Source organism: Saimiri boliviensis, chromosome 15 (genome assembly GCF_048565385.1).
Source record: "Saimiri boliviensis isolate mSaiBol1 chromosome 15, mSaiBol1.pri, whole genome shotgun sequence".
Taxonomy (NCBI): Eukaryota; Metazoa; Chordata; class Mammalia; order Primates; family Cebidae; genus Saimiri; species Saimiri boliviensis.
Genome location: NC_133463.1, coordinates 83,656,591 through 83,683,561, shown reverse-complemented (window position 1 = coordinate 83,683,561; position 26,971 = coordinate 83,656,591). Strand labels below are relative to the sequence as shown.

Sequence of the window (26,971 nt, the reverse complement as noted above, 5' to 3'; positions counted from 1 at the left end):
GGAAACTTATAATCCAGTAAAGTATATACTACAGTTATTATCAGAAGAAATATTCAACTTTAAATTTAAATTCAAAGGGGATGGTCCTAAAGTTAATTAGTTTTAGCAGTTTTTTAGTGGATTCCTTGTTTTCTACAAACAAGATTACCATCTACAAAGACTTAGGTGTACCTCTTCCTTTCCAATCTGTATGCCTTTCGTTTTCTTCCCCAACTGCCCTGACTAAAATCTCCAAGACAATGTTGAATAGAAGTGATAAAGACAACATCTTTGCTTTCTTCCTGATCTTAGAGGGAAAGTCTTTCACAAATGTAATGTTTCCTGTGGGTTTTTACATATTGCAGCTTATTGCCTTTAGAAGTTCCTTTCTATTCCTAATTTGTTAGGTGATTTTGTTTTATCATGAAAGAGGTCAGAATTTGTTAAATGCTTTTTTCTTTATCCACTGAAATAATATGAGGTTTGCATCTTTTATTCTTTTGACATGAAGTATTCTATTAAATGATTTTTTAATACTAACCCAATCTTGCATTCCTAGGATAAATCCCACGTGGTCATGGTGCATAATCCTCCCTTTTCTACGTTCTTAGATTTGGTTTGCTCATATTTTGTTGAAGGTAATTTCATCTAAATTCATAAGAGATACTGATGTGTAGCTTTCTTGTGACATCTTTTTCTGACTTGGGACCCAGGGTTATAATGGCCTCAAAGAATGAGTTGGGCCGCTTCTATGGTCTAAATGTTTGCATCCCACCAAAATTCATATGTTGAAACTTGACTCGAAAGGTGACAGTACAAAGAGGTAGGGCCTCTGAGAGGTGATTAAGTCAGAAGGGTTCTGCTTTCATGAATGGGATTAGTGCCAACAGAGGCTTGTGAGAGTCTGTTTGCCCTTTCACCCTTCCATCGTGTGAGCACACGTAGAAGGTGCCATTCATGAGGAACAGGCACTCCCCAGACACAGAATTTCTCAGCACCTTTATCTTGTACTTTCCACCCTGCACAGCTCTGAGCAATGAATTTTTGTTGCTTATGAATTACTCAGTCTAAGAAATTTGGTTATAGCATGCCAAAGGACTAAGACAGAAAGCAATCCCTCCTCTTCTGTTTTTTGAAAAAGTTTCTGAAGAATTAAGAATTATTCCTTAAATATTTGCTAGGATTTACCAGTGAAGCCATCTGTATCTGGGCTTTTCCTAGGGAGTAGGTTTTGCTGTTGTTGTTTATCAATTCAATTTATAAACCAGTATATTCAGATTTTGAAGTTTCAGTTATTTGTGTCCTTCAAGAAATTTGTTCATTTCATCTAACTTACCTAATTTATTAGCATGTAATTGTTCACAGTATTCCCGAGAATCCTTTCTGTATCTATAAGGTCAGTAGTAACGTCCTCTTTTTTCATTCCTAATTTTACACTTAACAGACATCTACAGAACACAAGTCTTCCCTCTTTTCTTTTTAGTCAGTGTAGCTACAGTTTTGTTAATCTTGTCAGTCTTTTCAAAGAACCAATTTTCAGTTTGTTGACTTTTCTCTATTAATTTTCTATTCTCTATTTGATTAATTTCTATTCTAACCTGTGTTATTTCCTTCATTCTGCTCTTTCAGATTTGCTCTCCAGTATCTTAAGATGGAAGGTTAGGTAAGTGATTGGAGACTTACCTTTATTTTTAATGTAGGGATATTTCTCTAAGTTCTGCTTTGCTGCATCTCTTAAGCTTTGATATGTAGTGTCTTCCTTTTCATTTATGTCAAAATATTTTCTAATTTCACTTGTAAGTTCTTCTTTGGCTCACTGGTTATTTTGGAGTCTGTTAATTTCCACATATTTTTGAATTTCCCAAATTTCTTTCTGTTATTGATTCTTAATCCCATTCAACTGTGGTTGGAAAACATCTTTTGCATAATTTCAATCCTTTAAAATTCACTGAGGTTTATTCCATGAACTAACAAATACTCTATTCTGGAGAACATCTCCTGTGTTCTCAAGTGCACATTTTTCTCAAGGCCATTCTATTAATTTCCTGTTGTCACTGTAACAAATTATTACAAACTTAGTGGTTTAACACAATAACAAAAATGTATTATCTTACTGTTCTGGACGCCAGAAATCTAAAATGGCCTCCAGAACAGTAAGGCAGCATTCCTTCTAGAGGCTCTGATCCTTTTCCTTGTCCCTTCCATCTTCCAGAATAGCAGTCCTCAAACTTTTTGATGTCAGGGACCAGTTTTATGGAAGGCAATTTTTCCACAGATGGGAATGCAAGGAGATTAGACCCTCACAAGAAACATGCAACCTAGATCCCTCACATGCACAGTTCACAACAGGGTTCACACTCCTATGAGATTCTAATGCCGATCTGACCTGACAGGAGGTGGTACTCAGGAGATAATGTTCACTCATTGGCTGCTCACCTCCTGCTGTGCAGCCAGTTCCTTACAAGCCATGGACAGGTACTGGGGCCACATCTGAACAGGGTACCCCCGTTCTGGAAGCTGCAGCATCCATGGCTTGCAGCCTCATCACTCCAATCTGTTTCTGTTGTGATACTGCATTCTATCTGACTGATCCTGCACATCCTTCTTATAAATACCACTGTGATAACAGGTCCACCCAAATGATCCAGGATAATTTCTTGATCTCAAGATTTTTCATCATTTCTGCAAAGCACCTTTTACCATATAAGGTAAGATTCACAAACTGTGAACAACAGGATAAGGACATGTTTAGGGGCCACAATTCAACCTACTGCAGATATCAATGGAAAAAAATAACTGAATCAACTCCTAGATTGTTTCATGTCACTGAGCTCATTAGGGTCAATATAAGTCAAGCACATTTTAGCCTTACTTTTAAATATGTATATTTGTGTTATCTGAGCATTCTTTAATTTGCTTATTTATTACGTCAGAAACTTTTAGTTTCTTTCTCTATATCTTTCCAACATTTTATGAAATTATTTCAAGTTGGAAATATTAGAAATTATTCCCAATATTTTATGAAATTGTTTCAAGTTTATGAAATTATTCAACCATGTTGAACAAATATGCAGAAATGACACACAAATCTGTGAAGGTGAAGAAGATACACCCGTTACAGCACAGCAAAAAAGGCACAGGTTTTGAAGTCAAAGCAGAACTCAGTTTTATGTAGCAAGCCCTGCTACACATTAGCAAACACTAAGGTTTAATTTCTCAGGCTTAGTTTCAGTATCTATGAAACAATATCTATAAGACAGATTATTTTTATCTATCTATATGGCTGTATCTATCTATCTATATGTATCTGTGTATATAATCTACATACATTATTGCAAAGATTAAATAATGTATAAAAAGATCTCAAAAATAGATCCTGGAGTTTCATGTGCAATAAATACTAGTTATCACTATGATTATTACATATTTGTTTACTGATTATGAATATCCCAGAACAAATCATATGTATATTAAGTAATAATCTCTTCTCTCTCATAAGCCATCACCAATGACCACGACCTAAAATAATCTTTCTCTTCTGAACGCCTACTATATCAATTGCTAGAATAATTCACTTGGCAAACAGTTACTGCCTTTCAACATTTCCTCTATTCCTATCTTTCAATGTCATTTACCTTTAACCTTTACTCTGTATTTTTATAATTTTTTACCCACCAAACGTGAAAAGTTTTTGAGGCCATGAACTATAGACCCCTGAAACCAAATAGACACAAACTGAAGTTCTTACTCCACCACATACTACATAACCTTGAGCGTTAGACTTTCTGATGCTCAGTTTCCTCATCTACTCAATGGTAATAGTGTTATTACCTAAAAAGAGCATCACATAACACAATGCACCTAGCACAGAAGAGGCAGAAGGGAAAGCAAGTGCAAGGACACTGATTTCCACTTCCCAGACTGCGGCATATTAGGATGAGAAAACACCATTTGATGAAAAACAAATGCAGTAAAGGGGCACAACACATTCTTACTAATAAAAATGGGAAGATGGAAGGAAAACAAAGAAAATTTGTCAAGTCAGTTGATTAATTACCTGGTCATTTTGACATGTGATACCAAATAACCTGACAAATACCCTGAGAGACACTCTGAACATTACCCAGATCGTCCAGGTAAGATTGCACTGTGATGTGGGAGGCAAGACAAAGTAAGGCCCTTCCATTTTAGTCCACTGTAATTTAGCAGAGACAGCATGGGTTTGGGAATCAGACTGATGAAGTCCAAAGCATTCAGCTATCAGCTAGCCATGTGACATTGCATCAGTGACAACTTCCAGAAGAGCCTGCATTCTCACTTGTAAAATGGAATTTATGTTATGCATCTCAGAGGGGGATATTGAGGCTTGGGAAAAAATACGGCCTGTAAATCTCCTGGCATGGGATCGGACACTTAGCAAGAACTCAACAAATCACAGCTCATTGTTACTAATAATTATGTGACACTGACAAGTCACTTAATGTCTCTAGGACCCTGATGTTTAATTTGAGATTTAAAACCAGGCTGAAGGCCAGGCATGGTGGCTCACATCTATAATCCTAGCACTTTGGGAGGCCAAGGCGGGTAGATCACCTGAGGTCAGGAGTTTGAAATGAGCCTGGCCAAGAAGGCAAAACCCTGTCTCTACTAAAAACATAAAAAATCTCCTGTAATTCCAGCTACTCTAGCGATTGAGGCAGGAGAATCACTTGTACTCAGGGAGCGGAGGTTGTAGTGAGCCGAGATCATACCGCTATACTTCAGCCTGGGCAAAAGAGTGAAACTCCATCTCAAAAAAAAAAGAGAACAGGCTGAAGATACACTAGGCACTTGATAAACATCAGTTTTTTGCCACACCCAGTCATCCCTCTGTGGTAGGGAGAATAATGGCTCCCCAAAGACATCCACACACTAACCTCCAGAACCTGCAAATGTTAAGTCACATGGCAAAGGAGAATTAGGGCTGCAGATGGAACTAAGGTTGGTAATCACCCAGCCTTAAAATGGGGAAACTATCCAGGGTTATCTAGGCAAGCCCAATGTCATCACGAAGGACCTTACAAATGGAAAAGAAAGGTGGAACAGAGAGGAGAAAAGAGATGGCAGAGTAAAAAGATTCAGCCTGGAGTTGCTGGCTGTGAAGCTGGTTGAAGGGGCCCAAGCTGAGGAATGTGAGCGGCCTCCAGAGCTGGAAAAGCTCAGGCACAGACTCTCCCCTGGGGCCAGAAAGGAGTGCAGCAGGGCCCACACCTTCATGTGAGCCGGTGGGAGCCATGCGGATTTCTGAGCTCCAGGACCCTATGGTCATAAAGCCACCAAATTTGTGGCAATTTGTTATGTTACGGCAGCCATAGAAAACCAACATACTCTCATCTCATTTTTCCATTTTATTTCCAATAGGTTTCAAAGAACATTTGAATCTGAAACTTGAAAATAAAACATATTTTTTTTACACAGATACACCTTGTTCTAAAATGAAATCTCTTAAGAATATCACTCCTTATTGAACTAAATTGAATGAGTGATGTTCTTAGTAGTGCTTGATTTCAGAAAGAATTTAGAGAATATTAAACAATATAAACTGGCTCATTAACATTTTGGGCCAATGGTGTTAAATAAAATAATTAAAAGATAACACATTGCATAGAAGTACCAGAGTTTATGAGACTCAGCCAACTAAAATGAAGTCTGAATTCTGAGAAACTAAACAAGACATACTGCAAACTTCCACTGGGCAGCTGGTTAGTTTCATGCATACTGCATATGTTAGGCTTCAAGGCAAAGTTTGTGGTATAAAATCTACTGTGAATATTGGGATTTGGTTTAATCAGAAGAAATACTGCTTTCTTTATGTAAATGTAATGTGAGTTGGGACCAACATTTTCTCTCCAAATATGGAATCCAAATCCAGATACTTAGGAACGTTTATCCAGAATTTTTTTTTTTTCCAAAAAGATGGGAAACCTGTTCTGGAAAGGTGTCTTTTACAGGTTACTTACAAAGAAATTGACAACTTTAAAGTGAATTAAATGAACTATGAGACTGTGAACTATGAACTGACAAATCACTAATTCCTGGTATGGTCTAGGGGCAAAGGAGCTGAAAATATGTTGGTGATAGACTCAAGTCTCTAGAGGACAAGGATCCTGCTATTCTGTCAAAACTATAACACCAGCAGCAATGAGCGAGAACGGTGGCCATTCTCATGGACTCCGTGGACTCCTCTGGAAGACAGACTGCACCTGAATGCTAGAAGATGGAGCTTCCATGCAATAAGCAAGAGGCTTAAAGGCTATCTTCTGAGGAGACCTTTTCTGGGTTTTTCTCCTGAAACTCACATAACACAAAACGTTTCAACCTCCCTGTTAAGTACCCCCAAACGATCCATCTAAAACAGAGCTGACCGCGCCATTCCCCTGCATGACATCCTTTAACTGTGATCCAGAACCTTAAAACACATGCATTCTCCCTAGCCATGTGTGAGGCCCTTCATCCTAGTCCCTGTCTACTCCTCTTGTCCCGTTTCTCCACACATTTCGCATTTGCCTTATTCTCCAAATAACACCGCTAGGAAGAGCCTTCACACACATCATTCAACAAAAACAGTGTGTCTACTGCATGCAGGCACAGCTCTGGGCACTGGAGACCCAGGAGGGAATAAATGCCCCAGATCTCTGGAGGCTAGACTCTAGTAGGCACCATCTTGATGGGAGGTCACTGAATCCTCAATGTGTCTGGGACCTTGTGTCGTGCCTGTTTTTAAAAGTAAAAACCTGGAGTTTGGAGTAATGAAGGTATGTGCCTGGGACCAATAACTCTTCCGTAACAGAGGGGTACCTCCAATTAAGTCTGAATCCCAGAGCCAAGGCCAGTGCCCACACTGCCATAGTGTGAAAAGTCCTGGCACACCTTTCTGAAAAATGGCAGATCTCTCCTCAAAATCAGTATCCAGAAGCTCTAATTTTTCAGTCTTCTTTCACTTGCATTCTGAAAGAATGAATTCATTGCTGTAATCCATGATGAGGAAGCTGAGACCAACTGGCTATTCATTCTACACACACTTACTGAGTGCCCACTATCTCCCAGGTACCGCAGGGAGGACTGGAGAAGGAATCAAAGGCAATGCATCAGATTCCCTGCTTGTATGAAAGTTGGATTCTCATGGGAGAAAGAACGCCCACCCCAATCATCATGATCACAGTGTGATAAATGCAATGTTGCATGCACAGAGGACGGTACTACCCTAACAGCTGGAACACAGAGAGCGAGCAAAGAGAACAGAACACATTTCCTGCAGACAGTAAGCCAGACAGGGAGCCCCACTGTGCTCAGAGATGCTATGGTTTAACACTAAGCAAAGAGACTTTGAGAAGTGAACTTTCATTAGCTATATCACACTCTGGAGCCCAGGATGTTTTTACCACTACAGCAGGAGACACATGCAAGTCCCCATTCCCTCCCCGAATTGGAATAGCATCGCTCCTATGCAGCACCACAGTGGCGTGTGCACTTGTCTTTATTACAGCCCTTCCTACCCTACAATATAAATGGCTTTTAATTTGGCTGTTTCCCCCTGAGCTGAACACTCTTTAAGCAGGGATAAAGTATTACCTTGCTCTGCATCCCAGCACTTAGCCCAGCCTAAGCATGTAATCCTTACTGAATATGGGGAGAAATAACTACAACTCCTCCAATCTAATGGGAAAGACTGTGGAGAAACAGACACCTTACCAGTCTTCTCTTAGGGGTGTTTCCCCCGGAAGCCTAAATAGTGATTTCCTGAAAGACTCTAAAAGTCTGAAGCATGAATGTAGATTATGCTACTCCTTTGCCTTAATGCTCACTCCAGACCTTCTGCTACAGACCCTTTATTGAAAGTAACATGGTGCCCTACCTAAGACAGGTGAGCCAAGAAATCACAAGCATTCTTCTAATTTAACATTTCAAGGAGTATACAATGAGTATCAATTCTGTATCTAATATTCCATGCTGGGCTCCATGAAGGAGGAAAACAAGAAAACTTGTCCTGGTAGCCTAATTGACTTTTGTGAGTACCTACAGACATGTCAGACATGCTACACAGATTCTCTTATGACATTTTCATGATGAAGAAACTGAAGTTATTCAAGCTTACTATTACCACAGGTAGAAACACATCCTTTACCCATTTAAAAAGCAAAACCCGGCTGGGCAGGGTGACTCACATCTGTAATCCCAGCACTTTCAGAGGTCAAGGTGAGCAGATCACTTGAGCTCAGAGTTCAAGATCGGCCTGGCCAACATGGTGAAACCTTGTCTCTATTAAAAATACAAAAAATAGCTGGGTGTGGTGGTGGGCACCTATAATCCCACCTAGTTGGGAGGCTGAGACAGGAGAATCGCTTAAACCCGGGAGGCGGAGGCTACAGTGAGTCGAGATCACGTCATTGTACTCCAGCCTGGTCCACAGAGTTATACTCTGTCTCGGGAAAAAAAAAAAAAAAAAAGCAGCAGCAGCAAAACCCTGACCATGGGGTGGGGAGGAAGAGATGAGAAAAATGCAATCCAGAATACAATCAATTGACTGTTAACGGCATGACATTTTGGTCTCTTTATTCTCTTAAGCTATTATAAACCCTATAGCACTATTATCGCTGTTGGTTCTGAATTGGTGGTACACCAAATTATACGGGCAGCATATAAAGGAGGAGAAATTCCTCATGAGTATAAGAGAGAAAGAAAGAGACACTTTAGTACTTTTCAGGTTAAAACAAAAAATAAAAACCAGTAAAACTTATTACATCAAAATCCTATAAGGCACTTCGAGACCCAGAGCATAAAAGCCAAGGGAGGAAGGAAGCCTGCTCGGTTTCCTTCATGAGCACACAAGGACGCTTCACAGAGCCAAGGATTGCTTTGTGACCCAGTACGTTAAGCCATTCCTTTGAATTCTAGAGGAAGGAGCAAGCAGAACCTCAGGCTGCTTCTCACAGACTAAGAATGGCCTGTTGATCACCAGAGAAGCCATGTACCAACAAGTTTAAAATCAACTTTCCAATTTTTGAAATTAGATAAAAATGTAAGCAGTAATTAAAGTCTAATTTATTTTAGAGTTATCAGAGACACTTTAAATGGAATGAACATGCATCTTTATGCTCAAGCTTCTGGTATCCACTGTGATGTTCTCTAGTACCTGGTGTCTTTCAGTGTCGAACATCCCCTTGATGGCAGTATCTGTGCATTAACAATAGGTGGTCCTTCCTAATGGCATACTCTTCTCTGAGAATGGGATCACTCCCCGATTTGTCACTGCTGTAAGAAAATCCTTTTTGAATAAATTAGGGCAATAAATTACATTTAAAAAACTGAAGAACCAAATCTATTCTGAGGCAATAAAAGGGTATAACTTTGAAATTTTTCACCCAATTGATTGGTGCTGGAGTCTTGCCTCTCAGCCGAGCCTACACAGAATGCCAGCAACACCAGACCAAAGCAAGGGTCATGTCTTCTGCCTGCAGTATGGCTATGCCTCGAGAGATGCTTTCATTAAGGAAAGGCAACTATTTCATCATGACAAGAAAAATATCCTCAAAGGGGAAAAAGTAATTTTTCTCAGTATTACTTTGCATATTGTGTACATTACGTTTTTAAAAGCCTTTGTCTTTAAATAAGGACCTCAACACATTGACAAGTCATAAGACACTGATGTCCAAACGATCCATGAGAGGTCTGCAACAGAAAGAGCCCAAAATTATTCACTCATTTGTTGATACAAATAACTTTTATTGTGTCCGTATTGTGGATGGCATGGGTACAAATGAATTTTACCAAATTTGGTAATAAAGTTTGGTCCCCTAGTTTCTCAGCTGAGAGCAGGGAAGGGTAAGCAGACCACAGCCCATGGCCAAATCCAGCGCACTGCCTGTTTTTACAAATAAAGTTTTATCAGAACACAACTACTGTCATTCATTCACATAGTCATGGACATGGCTGCTTTTCTGCTATAACATCAGAGGTTGAGTTGAACGCACACAAAATATTTACTCTTTAGCCTTTACAGAAAAAGTTTGCTGGCCCTAGGCTTAGAGTTTAGCATAAAGACAGTGAAAGTACAGCCATAGATAGGTATCTGCTTCCCAGCTGTCTGATGAAACAGCCTGAAAGCAGTGACCACCGGCACTCCAAATCCTGGCTTCTAAACAGCATTCCACACTAAAAGAAACCAGGGCACCTTTGGGAAAAAAATGGCTGATTCAAGGGCTAGGGCAGAGCAAGTACACGATGAGCATGGAACAAGAAGCTGTTACAGACCATTAAAAAAAATACTGCCGAGTGTGGTGACTGACATCTGTAATCCTAGCATTTTGGGAGGCCAAGGCAGATAGATCACCTGAGGTCAGGAGTCCAAGATCAGCCTGGCCAATATTGCAAAACCCCATCTCTACTAGAAATACAAAAATTAGCTGGGCATGGCACCATGTGCCTGTAATCCCAGCTACTCGGGAGGCTGAGACAGGAGAATCGCTTGAACTCTGGAGACTGAGGTTGCAGTGAGCCAAGATCACACCACTGCACTCCAGCCTAGGTGACAGAGCAAGACTCTGTCTCAAAAAAAGAAAACACAACAAAACCTAAGACCACTTACGGAATGATCCTCTCAAATGGACCCAGGAGCCAGAGCACAAGGCTCCCAATGGCCAAATCTTAAACAATCTGAGCTTCAATTTACACAGTGATAATAAAGGATTATAACCCACCAAATTAAAGAAAAATGCATGAATTTAGAAGACAGATAAGACTGAATAAGAAAGAGGGAAAGAGGGATTGAAAAAGAGAGAAAGGGAGAAAGAAGGAGGGGAAATGATTCCTTTTCAGTAGAATTATCAACCAGTAAATGTAGATGGAATGACTGTCAGAAAATTACCATTTTACAACAATCATAGTAATAATTCAGGTAAGAAATGTTAATGGATCTAAAATTTGTGAGTGAGAGGTTAATGAGGAGCAGGATATTTACATAGTCTCAAAATATCTCCTCTTAGAAGTAATAATTAATTACAAAAGGAAAGTAGCGATTTTACAGAGGAGAAAACTGGCACCACCTTAACCAAGTGACTGAACTTCTCACCAATAACAACACAGATATTGTGTGCCCAAGGTATGAGGGACTGAGAAGGACATACCATCACCTCAGTGGCATTCCTGTCAAGACAGTGTGCGACATAAATCGAATTTTAAGGAAACATCAGACAACTATCTGGAGAGGCATTCTACAAAAAAACTGGCCTTGTATAGTTTTCCAAAATGCCTATCATGAAAGGCAAAGGTGGACAAAGCAGCTACTGCAATCTAAAGCACTAAAGCCTAACACTATACAAAATATGTGATCTTGAATTGGATCCTGCAGAAGACAAAACCGGAACGAGTGGTACCATCAGCGTGTGAGCTGCAGATAAGGTAACAGCCTTGTGTGGTTGCTAAACTTCCTAATTTTGGTCATTGTACTACAGTTATGAAAGGGAAGGCCCTTATTTTTAGTAAATACACGCCAGGGTATTTAAGTATTCAGGGGTAAAGAGACCATAATACACACAACTGACTCTCAAAGGGGCCATGGAAACATCATGCACACAGAGGATGATGAAACCAAGACGGCAAAATCTCAACCGGGAATCTAGGCAAATGGCTACACAAGGTTGCACAGCATTATTCCTCCGTAAATTTAATATTCTTTCAAAATAATTGTTTAATACCAGGAAGAAGAAATAAAGTTATTAAAAGGGGGAAGGAGGAGGAAGGGAGCAGACAGGTAAACAACTACAGTATGCCATGAGATACCAGGATGCTATGGGAACACAGGAGATGGCATTTATCATCTGGAGGAGCAGTTATATACATTGCTGCCCCAGTGGTCTCCTTTGTCTTGTAATGATCTCTGTTATTGGCTAATGGTTCTTTGAACAAGACTCCTCAAGAAAGCCCATCCTGGTCCTGGGACAAGCTAGATGTCATCCTCTGAGCCCCCAAAACCTCTGTGCATTCTTCTAACACAGCATTTAACACATTCCTAAAATTGTTCTGTCTACATGTTTGTCTCCTCCACTGGATTAGAAACTACTTGATTAAAAAATGATGGTGATAATGACAATGACGGCAGCAGCAACCATTTCCTCTGTACTTACTACATGCCAGGCATGACGCTAAACAACTCTTCACACACATCTCATTGAAACCCCAGAGAACTCTGCAGGCCATTTTCTTCTCTTTGTTTTTTTGTTTAATCACCATTTTCTAGACATGGAAGTGAGGCTGAGAGGGGTTCATGTATCCAAGGTCAAAACACAAAGAAGTGGCACAGTTGAGAGATGAACCCAAGTTTGTCTGACTTAAAATCTGTGTTCTGAAGTGCTCTTTTTTGCCAAATAGTCTGAATCTGATTTCAGCATCATTTTCAATTACCTGTGGCTTACACGTAGTAGACAAAAAAAAAAAAAAAAGAGAGAGAGATCATTTTGCTAAGTGTATGACTTCTGTTTATATTTTCTGAACACACCCAAACTGAAAGCAAGAAGACAGGCAGCACAGGTCAGTAGGAGAAGCAAGCCCTAAAAGAATAAAAACAAACAAAAAAAAATTACGGGCAGATAACTCACTACAGTGGGAGCTAACCAAAAGCTGAGGTACAGAATTCACATATAAAAGATGATATATGAGGAACAGATATGTAAGTGTAATGATCTCATCTTAGATGCAACAAATATATTCTATGTTAAAAATTTATAGTGAAATTGAACAAATATGAAGTAACTGTCATTTAATATTTTTTAATTTTTATTTTTACTTTTGGGGGACATGGTAGGTGTACATATTAATGAGGTACATGAGATATTTTGATACAGGCATGCAATGCATAACAATCACATCAGGGAAATGGGGTATCCATCCCCTCAAGCATTTATCCTTTCTGTTACAAACAATCCAAGTATATTCTTTTGGTTGTTTTAAAATATGTGACAACCACTGGAGTGGCATCTTGCCATGTGCAGATGAGGGAACAGAGGCTCAGTGAGGTAAAGTCATGGTCCAGAACTCACAGGTCAACTTAGCAGTTCAACAAATACTTGTTGAATAAATGAATAAAATGAAAAACCCTCAAGAGTATACATTTTTTAAGTCCTGAGCACTCATTGACAGTATTCAGCCCTGCCAAAAATTACTAAAACAGGAAACATGGCTTTGTCCAAAATTCTTCCCACATCTGATACCTGGTACTCATCAAGTCTCAGCCCACTCAAGTCAGTAAACAGAAGGCAAGAGGAAGCAGAAATTTCCATACTGACTGACAAATCTTTTGTTACTATTGTGTGCTTCCTTACACAAATCAGATTTGGGAATTTGACTTACATACTCCAAAGCAATTAACTGAGGAGTATAATTTTCTCCCAAAATAAACATATTATAATGACCAGTAACCAAAAGTCAGACTATCCTTACGAGTTCTTTGACAAAAGATTTCAATTTTATGCTTTTGGAATACATTTTTCTTTAGGGCACGCTGATTCCTAAAACACGTTAGCTTTGTGACCTTGAACAAGTTATAAATTCCTCTAACCTCCATTTCTTACCTGTAAAAGGAGAACAACAAAATTAAATTCACGTGGTAGTCAGAGGATTAAAGGAAGAAATGTGTGAAGAACCTAGCTACAGCACCAGGCATACCTTAGGCACTTGAGAAATGGTGGCTACAAAAAAAGTCATGGCTTTATACAAATATTGATTAGCAAGTATGCCTCTTAAGATATTAGAAATATGAAAAATATCAATGCATGAAAATAAAAAGCAATGAACGTTTATCGATCAAGACTCATTTCAGTTCAGAAATAGCTACCAGTTTAAGAGGGTAACCTAGCTATATGGAGCGCCATCTAGTGGAGGAAAAGCAGAGCACAAACGGCACAAACGTTTCAGTAGATAATAAGGAAAAATGATGAAAATGAAAACTGCCCCGTTTCTTCATCATAATTTCTATATTTTCTCCTATGGGAGCTCGAATCAACAGTGACCCTAGGTATGAGATATATGGCAAAAAGAGACATTTTAAAGGGTGCCTTCACATACTCTTGCCCTTTATCATACCAGGGAAGAACATCAATAATATGCTAGGAACACCTTTTAAAATCCTTAAAATAGCAGCAGCGGCTGATTGGTGAAAAATTATGAAAATGCACAAAATTATGGAAATTTACATCTTACCAATTCAGAGTAAGATATCTTGTGCTTGTGAAGAGAGGCTGCTGGGTGTCCAGACATGTTTTAAGATATGCAGTCATAAAACTTTATGGAAGCTTCATTTGTTAATTTAAGCTTCAGGTGCTGTGTCTTGAATAGCATAATAAAAATCAATCAGAGCTGTTGCTAATTTGGTGCATGATATTAATGAAAGAAGCTTCCTAAAGACTGAATTTCTCCTTCAATATTTCCTGGATTGGAAAACTAAAATAATTCCAGCAACATAAAATTACCCTAAGAAATGAAAGTAGATGATTTACGTATTAAATTATTATTATATACATTACATCTGAAAAGCGATGCCAATACTCACATATCTTAGAACATTTAAAAAAAATAGGAGGTAATGTTTATTAAGCAACTACTGTGTCTTAGACACTGTACTTATGTCTAAAACAGCAACCCTACAAAGAAGGCATAAGGTCCCCAATTTTACAGACAGGGAAACTGAGGCTCTGAGAAATAAAGTAATTTGCAAGGAGTTACAGACTAGAACGCTACTGTCACCTCTCCTAATCATATGGCTCTTTCTGCACCAGCTCATTCCTCGCTGAATAACTGTTTCCCAAGTAAATGCCACCCAGCAGATGTTGCCACTGATCAGAAAGTTTCTATGCCATTTTGCCATGCCCCTGTGTGCTCTCTATACAGTATGCAATCTTCCCTGCTCACCAGATCACTGGTCCAATACCAGGTATTTAATTTGAAGAGCTGCATATGCCAAATTCCTGACAAAAGTAAAACACAAAAAACAAGACCCAGGGAAAGCGTCCACCTCTATCTGCTGCTAACTGGTACCCTCTACACAGTGTTGTACACACAGTTGGGCAAACAGGGTCTGAATCCTGGTTCATTGTTACTAGCTATATGTCCTTAGGCAAATCATGTGACCTTCTTGACCTCAGTTTTCTCATCTATAAAATAATGTAAAATGGCTTACTCTTTTAAGACTGTTAAACTAATTAAATGAAATGACATACATAAAGCATGTAAACCAGAAAAGGCTCTTGATAAACGGTAGCTGCTATTATTAGCAATTGCAGGGCAAGTATATTTAAACATATTCCTCCCTTCTAGAAAGCCAAAAGCATCATCTGTGGTTATTTTTTTTTCTTTTGTGAACCTATTTTTAGAAGACGAAGAATTTACAAATATATAATACACTGACTATATCCGTGATATCATATCCCAACCGTCTTTGTGATAAACACAGTATTAAAATACAAACAGCACTGCACCTCTAGGAGACTCCTTCAAGAGACAGAACTTCTGCAAGAATTTCACTTACTTCTACACAGAATGTTTGTCTATTTTCTTTTTGGTCACTGAAATATATACATATTTAAAAATTCTTACTTTGAATGCTTACCGAAGATTGAAAAATAGTGCCGGAAAGCATAGGAGAAAAAAAAGTGAGCTTGCCTTTTTGGGAAAATACATTTTCGGTAACCTCTTTTAAAAATTCATCACCAATAGAAATTCCTAAGAGGCTTCTATTATAATGAAACTTTCATTTAAAAACAACAATGTTGAATTCTGTCCTTTTATCTCTTTTCTTAAAGTATCTTATCAAAACACTGCAGACTTGATTTAAAATTTCAGCCTGACTACTTATAAGCTGTGTACCTTGACTGGGCAAGTTACTTAGTGTTTTTCAGCCTTAGAGGTGTTATTTGAAAAAAGCAAAGGAGGCATGCAGGGAATATAATATAAAACCTCCTACCTTGCACAATCTTGTGGGGATGAGAGAGAATGCACAGAAAGCACCTGGCACAGAAGAGCCCTCCACTTGGTAGCTTTTATAATAATCATTATCCCCAATGCCAAGGAACACTCTCCCCTTCTATTGTTTTGGTAAAAGATGTAAGTCATTCTGTCTCCACTCAGTGGGACTGGTGACAACAGGCAAATGGAACTTTTGATATCAAAGCTGCTGTTGGCATTCAATTTGCAATTTCAATTGCTCCTCTGGCTTTTTGCGTTTCCCTTAGGCATCTAAAACTGTGGATTAACTCTCTCAGGTAAGAAGCCTTATTTGGCACATGACTAGGGCTTCCAAAATTCTGTTTTCAATCTGTCGTCAGAAATACCGTTAGGATTTTAGAGAAGGGGAGCTAACTGATGAGAGTGCAGTGATTTCATAAATTCCTTAAGAAGGAATAAAAGTAAATAAACATCTGATTCAAAGCAGATCTGACAGCATCTTCTCATTATCTCCTGGAGAAGGATCCCTACTGTTCAACCACATTCAAATAACTCTGGAACATTTTTCTGCTTGTTTAACACTGCATTTCACTTAGAACCTTCTGTCATTGATACAGGCAGAACTGTTAGACTTTATCCCCACCCCCAATTCCCCAGTTCAGGTGCTCTAAAGCCGTAAGAAGCAAAACTCTTTACTGACTGCTGAATTCCAAATATACTTTCTGATTCTGCTACCCTTCATAATTAACACATAACACTGAAATGAAGATTAGAGTTCCCAAGGGCCCTGTGCTGAGACTTACGCTAGGTGCTGAAGATACAGAGGAAATCCAGGCCCTGCCTTCCAAGTAACTCACTCTTTACCAGGGAAAACAAAGATCCAAATAAGTCAGTGTAATGGGATCACACCCTAAAGGCACCGCGTGCTATGTGACACCCGAAAATGGGCAATCCAATCCATTTTGGAAAAGGTCAGAGAACTTACCTTAGAGCAGAAATGTGAAGAAGTAAGTATGAAAATAGATGCTGTATAATTTATCTTTCAATTCAGCACAGGCTAGAGGAAAAACAAACTGCACATGAAAAGGCCAGGGTATTCATTCTCTTTCTGTCCATAACTGTACCATCACAGGTGGACGAGTAACTTAACCCTTTAGACCTCTGAGAGTCAGTAGGACATGATTTAAAAAAAAAAAAAAAAAAATGGACCTGTAAAAAGAACAAAGCTTGACCCTTCACTCTGACATTTTATTATTATAAGCATGTCACTGTGGGCAAGTCACTTTAGTTGTCAGAATCTTGGTTTCTACAACTGAAAAATTGGGCTGATAACTCTTCATCTCTGACCTGTTACTAGTTTCGAGATTGCAAACATGATCCAGTACCAACAAGTGCCTCAAAAATGTCCACAGGCTGATTTAATAAATCTAAGCCATCCAATCACTAAATATTTCAGGGTTTTTGAAGAACTAAGATGTTCCCTAGGAAAGAGGGCATCTACAAACTGAAAACTCATTCTCAAACAAATACAGAGGAGAGCAGGGGCTTCTCACGGTTGCAGACTGTGTTTTTCCTCTCTACCTTTAGGACCTAGCACAGAAACCCGCATGGCAGTTTCTCTACAAGCCTGTTACTGATGTCCAATGCCAAAACCCTGGAACTCACAATCACTGGGTCAGTTTTAATCATAATACACTGTATAAAACTCAGAAATGGCATAGCTAACACTGTGAGTCATCACATTTTCTTATAAAACAAAACAAAAAAACTGGTAACACAAAGAAAAACAATAAAAAACTAAAAAGTAAATAATCACATCCTCCTCTGGTTGAAACAGAAAATCACAAACTATAGCATGAAGGCTCCATACCTAAACACAATTCTGCAATTCTCATTCTTACTCTCTCACTTTACAAGTCTATGACATTCAAGCAAATCAGAAATATTTCCATAAGGTTCCCCCAAAATCAAGTTTTAAGCCACTGGGATTTGTGGATTACAAACAGATGTATGTAAGGTAAAGTAATAATCTTCCCTTTATATATTTTACCCCCCACATTTATTCTAAGTAATGCTAAGAGTTGTAATATTTGCAAAATTGATACAAAACCATTTTGACATATCAACCAAAAACTTTTATCAACCTAGACACAAATCTGGACCACCTTAATCTTGAATCCTCTGCTCCGCTTCCTCTTGTAATCAACAACTAAATATGACTTGGCAGTGAGCCAGCCACCAATCCATACATTATATCAGATAATTAAAAATACAGCATTATGTAATCTTATTTAATGGTTACTTAGCTTGTATTGAAAACCATCCAAACCAATATTGGAGACTTGGATTAAATTATAATGTGTAGGACATTTCTAAAGATGTTTTTTAGTAAGAGTCAGCACATCCCCTACTAGCAAATATAACATAAAACATGCAACACTACTTTCATCTCCAATTAACCTCCTCGGCATGAACTGCCATGTCAATTCACCCTACAGGCAATAAGGGGGTGGGGGGGGGTCAGGAGTGGGATAAAGCACATTTTCTTTGAGTTTTAACATCAAATAAACATTAACCATTAATTTTGTTAGAGAAACAAATTCAGAGGGCGGGCATAGTGGCTCACGCCTATAATCCAGCACCTTGAGAGGCCGAGGTGGGCAGATCATGAGGTTAGAAGCTTGAGACCAGACTGGCCAACATAGTGAAACCCCGTCTCTACTAAAATCACAAAAATTAGCCTGGCATGGTGTTGCATGCCTATAGTCTCAGCTACTTGGAAGGCAGAGGCAGGGGAATCACTCAAACCCAGGAGGTAGAGGTTGCAGTGAGCTGAGACAGAGCCACTGCACTCCAGTTTGGGCAACAGAGCAGGACTCCATCTCAAAAAATAAACAAATATTCCAGAAACAAATTCAGTATTTAGGAGGTGGGAGAGGAGAAGCACTTATCCTGGGAAAATGAAAATCAGCAATTAATGCCCACCATGAAACACAAGTCTGGAAAAAATATAAAAGCTAATGTATACCAGACAGAATTATATTTCTTATTGGCATCCTAGCTCAAGTTCTCAAAGACTATTAGGAAAAGAGTAATTCAGTTACGAAGCTGATCAATCTTTATGAATATTGAATTTTTAAAAAACGACTATACCTCATCTATAAACTGTTTCATTATCATAATGCATTGATTATTAAACTAACATATCGGTCACAGGAGGGCCTTAATTTAAAAGTCCCTCTCAGCCTGAACATTAAAATCCTGAAAGATAAATCTACCATGAATATTTGCATCTTCAAAGAAGGCAAATACAGACAGAAATTTCTTGTAAAAATCAGGATAAACTTCCTAAAGGATATACATCATTTCCCATACATTTAAGACAACTGGAAACGATCATACTAATTACACTGATTTTTGCAGAGTTTTAAGTTAGCAAGTGAGGAGTATTTCTTTCCAACTTTGTGGGAAGGCAGAATAAGAAAGCGCAACGGCTTCAGAGACAGACGCCTTGAGAATTCAAATTAAATCTCAGGTGCCCACAAGCTTAGATAGCTGGTATCCTCAGCTCCCTCCCTGAAAAATGAAGACATGAACATCTTCCTTACCGGGATGCAAGTGTGAGGATGAAACTAGTGCCTTGGAAACTTTAAAATGTTATGCAAACTTAAGGCCTTGTTAGAGTTCAGAGATACCATAAAATCTATCTATTACACAGCATGCTAAGGTTTGCAGCGCTGACCCACTCTACAATTTAGGGCTGAAATAGTAACTCCAATGTGACTAACTGCTGAAAACATAGTTGCATTAGAGGCAAACAGAAATATAACTCAGTAAGAAAAAAAAGGTTTCATATAGTCAATAATAAGATGGTCAGATTTAAAAATCAAAGCTTCCTCACAATCATGTAATGTCAGACTTAAGACACTTGTAATTTTGGAGTTACATAACAGAGCAGAATTAATATTTAAAATGATAAAGCTTTGCATTCTGAATATCAGCCTATGATTTAGGAGAAAAATGTTTCAGTCTTAAGCAATCTAAATCAATAGTAAGACAAGAGTCTGAGCAGCACCTCCTCTTTCCTTCACCTCCTCTTTTCCTTCCTCACATATGAGAACTATATTCTTACAAGAATTACTTTTATGAAAAGTAAGGTTATCAAGTTTAACACCTAGAAAAAAACTAAATGGAAACATATTCCCAATAATATCTGTTTCAAGTAACTGGAAGCAATGAACAGTAGTAAAAACACAGAATCCAAAAAATTTTGGATGTTTCAGCAACACAATACTATGGCAACATGGCAGAGAAAATAATTCTGACTTTTAAAATAAGATAATGCACTATACTTTTATTTTAACTGTTCCTTAATTGAGTACAACCTAACTTTGATTCAGCTTATTTGGAAAAATGCACTTGAGTTCACAGTCCGGAATATTTCCAATGCCACGGATCTCATGCAATGTACAAAGAAATTTCTCTCACAGAGATGACAGCCCAGCAGGCAATAAAAGATACATGTAAATCATCAGGCACAAGGAGTACAAAATCAACTGCAGAACTGTTCAGAGGGCACAGACATCAAACTTAAATTCTCTTCCTTGATTTAGGAATGCATGCCCATTACTTTTTCACGAGTCCATTTTATTAAAGAAATAAAAATAAGCCTGCAATTAAAATAAAATGGGGGAGCTCCATAAGCCTATTTCTGTTCAACAATTCAAATATTCTTAAATTCTTGGAGACAGTAAGAGTCTCTCCACCTCCATCAGTGGACCGCACACACACCCTACTCTGAAGAACTGGCTGAAACAGGCAAATACTGGAGGTCCCCGTTTTAAAATATAGGTATCCATATACAAATAGAATATGTCTGCCTCATCTTTCACTTCCAACAATAAAAGAGCCAGGGCGAGCATTAAGAGCAGCAGCCCTGATTCATCTAGGGAACCACAGACTTTCAGTGCCCAAGTAATTCATGCAAAAGGTAACAAATCTGACCAGATCATGTTGCTGCCATTTCCCAGAGAAAAGGCAGACCAGTGGCCCCCACACCCATCTTCATCGGAAACACATATTCCAGGAAGGGTAGGACACTGCTCCTGGGAAGGAAGGCTTAATTTACCGGGCATCCCAGCGGATGATTCAGGAAGCCACAGGAAGAGAAAGCCAGGGGAACACGGTCTCGGGTAGGCGTGCCTCCAGAAACCCCCGTATCCCTGTCCTGCGGTACTTCCCGGGACCTTTCACACCCTGAGCTGGCTGGAGTCGAGTGAAAATGGCAAAGACTCCTCCATCACCGTTCCGAACCTCAAGCCCACCACCAATGAGGGTCACTCAACCCGACGCCCCCAGGAAGGCTGCTCTTTTGCTGGCCTCTTCTCCCCTCCTGACATCTCCAAGGGCCAGCCTGCAAGGCTTGGCATGGGCTGCTCACCCCTGGGGAGGGCTGGCTGCCACCCCAGGGCTGCTGGTGCCCGGACTCAGGAGAGACAAAGGGCTGGGAGGGGGAACTGGGCTCCTCCCCTGGGACCACCTAGGTCTTCTCCTCTCAGGTGCTGGGGGTCTGACCCCAACCCTCTTCCAAGGTCCCCAAACTTCGCTAACAATCCAAGCACCTGTTCCCTTCGCCTCTTCCGCATTTGAGCCCCTCAAGTCCTTCCATTTTCCTCCAGCTTCTTCTCCAGTACCTTAGACAAACCAAACACCCTACTTCCCCAAGTCCAACACGCTCCCCTTCCACGAGATAATTCAACCTTGTCCCCAACAATGGTCACTGTCCCCCTTCCAGAAGTTTCCCCTGGGTGTCCCCGAGTCCCCAAAGATTTCATTCAAGTCTCACCCATGAGCCCCAGCCTTCTCCTTCCTTTCCAAGACCCCCAAATTCATATCTGGGTCTTGCCCCAGGTGTCCCACAGCTTCCCAGGTCCCCGCGGAAACGCCCCCGGGGGCCGCCCGGGCCTCCGTCTCAGCCTCCTTCGCTGACAGCAGCGGGCACGGCGGCGCCCCCCGGACCCCGCGTTTCCACCCGGCCCCCAACCGCCGCGGGCAGGCAGTTAACGGTCGGCGCCTCACCTTGGTTCACCAGGCGCAGGGCGTGCGTGAAGGAGGGGTCCAGGGAGTCCTTCTCCGCCATCAGCTCAGGCAGGTACTTCTCCTCCATGCTCGCCGGCCGCCGGGCCCGGGACGCGGACTCCAGGCGCACGGGCGGCGGCGCCCGGCAACCCCCGACCCCGCCCGCGCCCCCCGCGGAGCGGACCCGGGGAGCAGACGCGGCGGCGGCGGCCAAGCCGGGCAGTCGGCTGGGAGGCGGCGGCGGCCCGGGGGCGGGAACCGGCCGCTCAGCCCCTATCCCCGGTGGCCGCCGAGTGCCCAGCGCCGGCGACCCCCGCGCTCCGGGCGCGGGCCGAGGACGAGCGTGCGAGGGCGACGCGGTTAGGCGAGCCCTCGGGCCGGGCGGGCAACGTGCTCGGCGACCCTGAGGCAGTCCACGGCGAGCCCCGCCAGCCCCGCCAGCCCCCACCGGAACCAGAGCTGCAGCCGCAACCTGCACGCCGCGCGCCGCCCCGCGCACTCTGAGCCGCGGCTCCTGGAGACCCGCGCCTGCCGCCAGCCCCGCCCCGCCGGCTCCGCCCCGCCGGTTCCGCCCCGCCCTGCCCCGCCCCGCCCCGCCCCGCCCCACACCCGCCGCCCCGCCCCCGCCCCGCCGCGCCTGCGCACTGCGCCCACCGCCCCGCCGCGCGCAGCCTCGTGAGGACGCTGCCGGCTGAGAGCCCGCCGGGACCGGCTGGGCGCGTGCGAGGAGGGGCGCGTCTAAGAGCCCCTTCCCCGCGCCCAGCGCCCACCTCTGGCCCTGAGGGTCGAGTGGGGAGCCCCACGATGCTCTTACAGCCTTCCAGATGCACGGGCTGGGAAACTGGGGCTCAGAGAGGTCAAGCGGCTTGCCCAAGGTCACCCAGCGAGTGATCTGGAAAGAAGGTACAGGGCCGGGCTGGGAAGGGCGCCCGAGTTCGCCCCAGACGCGCTGTGCGGAAAGGCAGACGGGCCGCCCGCCCTGCTCTCTGAAGCTCCCTGTACTTCTCTAAGTTATGTCGCGTTGCCGTCCCCTCGTATTTACAGGAGACGAAGTCAGGGGCGCCGTCCTTTCCTCGCGCCTGGGCTCCGAGCGCCAGCCTCCTGAGACCCTCCAGCGCAGAGGTTGGTTACGTAAAAGCGCGTGCCCTTCTGGGCGTCTTTGTCGCCCCGGCTTGCTCCTTGGTTGCCATTCTCGTAGGTCATAAACCGGCTGTGCCTGGACGCAGATGACTGAGCCGCGTCTGAGCTCATCCGCCCCCGGGGAGAGGCCCTGGGACGCCCCGCCTGTCGGTGGCAATGTCCTCTGTCCCCTTCCGCCCACCCCCAACCCCCAGCAAATGTTCTCCCAGCCCATTTCAGATTTCCCGAGGCGTGTGGAATAAACGTCCCCCAGGAGGCCAAGGACTCCAGTCCTTGTCCTGCCATGTTTCCTGCCTTTTAACACCCAGCTCAAGTTCCTGCCTCAATGTCACCTTCCCTGGCAGCCTCTCAGGACCTCCCTGGCAAAGCCAGTCACTTCTCAGTGTCCCCCCAGCTTGGTCAGAGGTCATTTACAAACAGCCGTAATTCTATTTTCCGTGGGCCATGAGCGTCCTAGGGACAGAGCTTGAGTTTTGTTTTTGAGGGGGAAGGTTCCCAGCCTGTGGTGCAGGGGGCAGGTATGGGGGGTACCAGAAATGTACCTTGAAGGAATAAATCAGTGGCTTGCCACTTTCAGCCAGTGGTCTGAGAACAATCCCCACAGTCCCCCAGGCAGTCCCTGCACTCCCCAAGGGGAGTGGGAGGTGGCAGAAGTCTTGGAAGCTCTAAGTCACAGACCCCAGTACCCAACTGCCCTCACTCACAAGAACTCACTGCTCCCCGGGGGAAAGTGCCTTTTCAGAGTCCCCAGTAAGAGTCTTCCTCATGTATCTCTTTAGTCTAAACTTGCAAGAGGCAGAAAAATGACACAGTTAAAAGCAAGGCCTCTGGGGTTCAACAGCCCGGATTTGGAATCGTGGCTCTGCTGCTCACTCGCTGAGACCTTGAGCCAGTTTCCTCACCTCGGGATCCTCATCTGTCAAGTGGCCACGACAACCAAACCGATTTTATAAGAAGTTCATGAGGATTAAATGTGTTAACTCTTAATGAAATACCCAAAACAGCATTCCACATATTCTAAATGCTGACCTAAGCTTTGCTTTGGGTTTTTCCCTGCTGTAGGGCCATCCTCTGGGCCTTCTGGGCCTTCTGAGCCTCCCTCACCTTCCCTTCAGCTATAACTCCCAGGGATGCTGGGCAAACACCCATCTCGCTCCCGGACACACTGTACTTCCCCACGGGCCGACTAAGTGAAGGACCTGGGGTCCAGAGTCAGGCTTGTAGGCTGCTTGTGGCTGCTTTTCTCAGTTCCGGGTCTGTGACTGGCCTCTCAGCCCCAGAAACAAAAGGGTACTTCCCAAACCACCCTCACCCAGAGGGGCAGCATGGCTATATCCCTGGCTTCTACCGGCCTGGATATGCCACTTGGTTAATTAACCTAGAGCCTGAGCTTCCCAGTCCCCACCCCCAAAAGCTGAGTTCTGCCAGTAGTCCTGTGGGGCAACAGGAGGGACTTATGGGACATTGTCTTTTCCTTTTACAGCTGAAGGGAAGCACACACCTCTGGCTTATATTCCTGTGTCACAGGACTTACATTCTAGGGTGAGATTCCCTGACAGCTGCTTGTAAAGGGGGGAAGAGGGATGGACAGTATCTGGGATGAGCACAGAAGAGGAGAATGGGGTCTGGATGCCCAGAGGCTTCATCGGAACTCTTAGACGATGTCTATTCTAACAGTTCTCCTCCCTCCGTGTCTTTCATTCAGACCATCTGCCCCAGTGACAGTCCAGACCTTGAAGAATCACTGTTTTTATTAAGCACTGATAAAGGGTCAGCCCTGTGTTTACAACTTTGCATTTGCTATAGTTCTCTCAACACCCTGTAGGGAAAATTCTATTTATCATCACTTAAAAAGAAGGAAACTAAGACCCGGGGCAGTTTAATACCAGCCTGCGTAAGGTTCCACAGCTGTCAGCGGGGTATCCCAGGCCAGCCTGACTCTCTGACCCTTCTTTCTCTCCCTTCCTGGTTCTGCCTTCCCAGGTAGCAGTCTCAGACACTCCTGACTGGCTCTCTATCCCTCCCTGATCTGAGCTGGCAGAGTCAGTCCTCCAGCAGCTGGGGAGGAGGGCTATGCACTGGGAAACTGACAGCAAGGGCACTGAATCTTTTGCTCCAGACCCTCCTTCTCCGAGAAGCTTCCAAGAGGGCAGTTGCCAAGCGCTGGGAGTGCTCATGCAGGGTCCTCCAGGGAGGAGGGAGATGAATGTCTCTGTGAGATGCTCAGGAAATTGTCCCCACCCACCAACCTGGCTGAGCTGTTGGCTGTGGAGCACCTCCATGCCATGCTGTACACTCTGCTGATCTTCATGAGATCACCATTCTCCAGGCACTAACCCTCTGATCCTTTTGAAAAGGAGAAATCAGGTCTTGGGAAAGGTGGTAATTTTCCCCGCAAGCAGCTGCAGGTGGTACTCACACTCAGGTCTTTCAGCTTCCAGGCCAAAATACTGGTGTATACACCAGTACTCACTGAGCACATACTATGTGCAGAGACTGCTCTGGGTCCAGGGGACATAGCCATGGGCAAAACGGACTTCTCCAAAGGCCCTTAAGGCCAAGGCACTTGGGGCTGCTTACTCCATCTGCAGAGTTTGTGGTTAGACTGACCAGATGCTCAGTCTAGACTGGAAGCCCTGTGCTGCAATAAGGAACTGTGGTTGCTCTTTCTTTTCACATCTAGGTCTGGGACTAGCCTCTCAGCCCCAAGACAGAAGGGTACTTCCCAAACCCACTTCACCCAGTGACACTGGGCCATCTCAGAAAACGCAGCAAGTCCCTGCAGCCCCAGCTCCCCGCCATGGCACTGTCTGCCAGAATCCACACCTGCCTCCTCTTTCCCCACCTGCTGACTCCTGGGGAGACACAGATGTTTCCCTGACCTTTATGACACTAACTGCAGTAAGCCAGACAGCCACAGCAACTCAATGTCATCAGACGAGACACAATGTAGGGAGTGTGTCTATGAGGAAGTTTTCATATTTGCACAGAACTGCTGCTCACACTACCAGCTTCCTCTTCCTCTTGTTTAAGAAAGGTGAATCCTATCCCACTTACTCCAAAACTCTGCAGTGCCATACTGTGAAGTCCTAATCTGACCGCACTGAAGGCCAGAGAAGCCTCAGCTTGGGCCCCGGTTGTCCTGCTTACTGTCCTTCTCACACAGGATCATTCTGAGGTTGAAACTAAAGCATTAAGCTCACATAGGTACCACGTGCATTTTACAGCTTTTCCACTCTCTGTTGTCTCCTCCACCAGCATTGTTTGTGTTCCTGTTCACACTTAACACAGCTGATCCTGGTCACCTGCGGACCACTTTGCCTTCACACTGTCCTCAGAGCCTGCTCAGCTGCCCAAACCCCGTGCCTGGTCCAGAGGTCAGTTCACAGCAAGCACTCAACATTCATTCTAGATGCATGTCTCCTAAAATGCAGTCCCGGAACAGCACCGCTACCCAGCCACCTGAGGCCAATGCGTTTGTCATGTAAGACAGGCACCAAAAGATGGCACACCCTTACCTAGGAATCAGTCATTTATGTCTCTCTCTCTCTCTCTCTCTCTCTCTCTCTCACACACACACACACACACACACACACACTCTCCACCCAGTGTGAGGGTGGAATCAGACCTTCAATCCCAGTCACTCACATACATGAAGACACCTATCCTTCTGTCTCTGTACCCATCTGCCCTACAAATCTATACCCTACTCTCAGTATTTGGTAGATGGAAATTTCAGTTTCTCTCACCAGGTCTCTTCTTTGACAAAAGAATCTAGTCCTCGATGTCCTTCTGCAGCTTA

The 26,971-nt window shown here is 42.9% G+C and overlaps 1 protein-coding gene across 6 annotated transcripts in view; it reads right to left on the bottom strand.

Moving 5' to 3' along the window:
* KHDRBS3 (KH RNA binding domain containing, signal transduction associated 3) overlaps window positions 1–23,268 on the bottom strand; it is a 197,683-nt gene extending 174,415 nt beyond the window's left edge. For 2 of the 6 annotated variants that reach the window (XM_039464790.2, XM_074387176.1), the window contains exon 1: window positions 22,030–22,583. In XM_039464790.2, coding sequence (XP_039320724.1) covers window positions 22,030–22,117 — 88 coding nt within the window. In that variant the 5' untranslated portion in view covers window positions 22,118–22,583. Of the gene's footprint in view, window positions 1–9,151; window positions 9,271–21,079; window positions 21,951–22,029; window positions 22,586–23,071 lie in introns of those variants that run through there. The other 4 variants (XM_074387178.1, XM_010344218.3, XM_074387181.1 and 1 more) reach the window with 4 other exon arrangements.
* Between the last annotated feature and the right edge of the window lie 3,703 nt (window positions 23,269–26,971).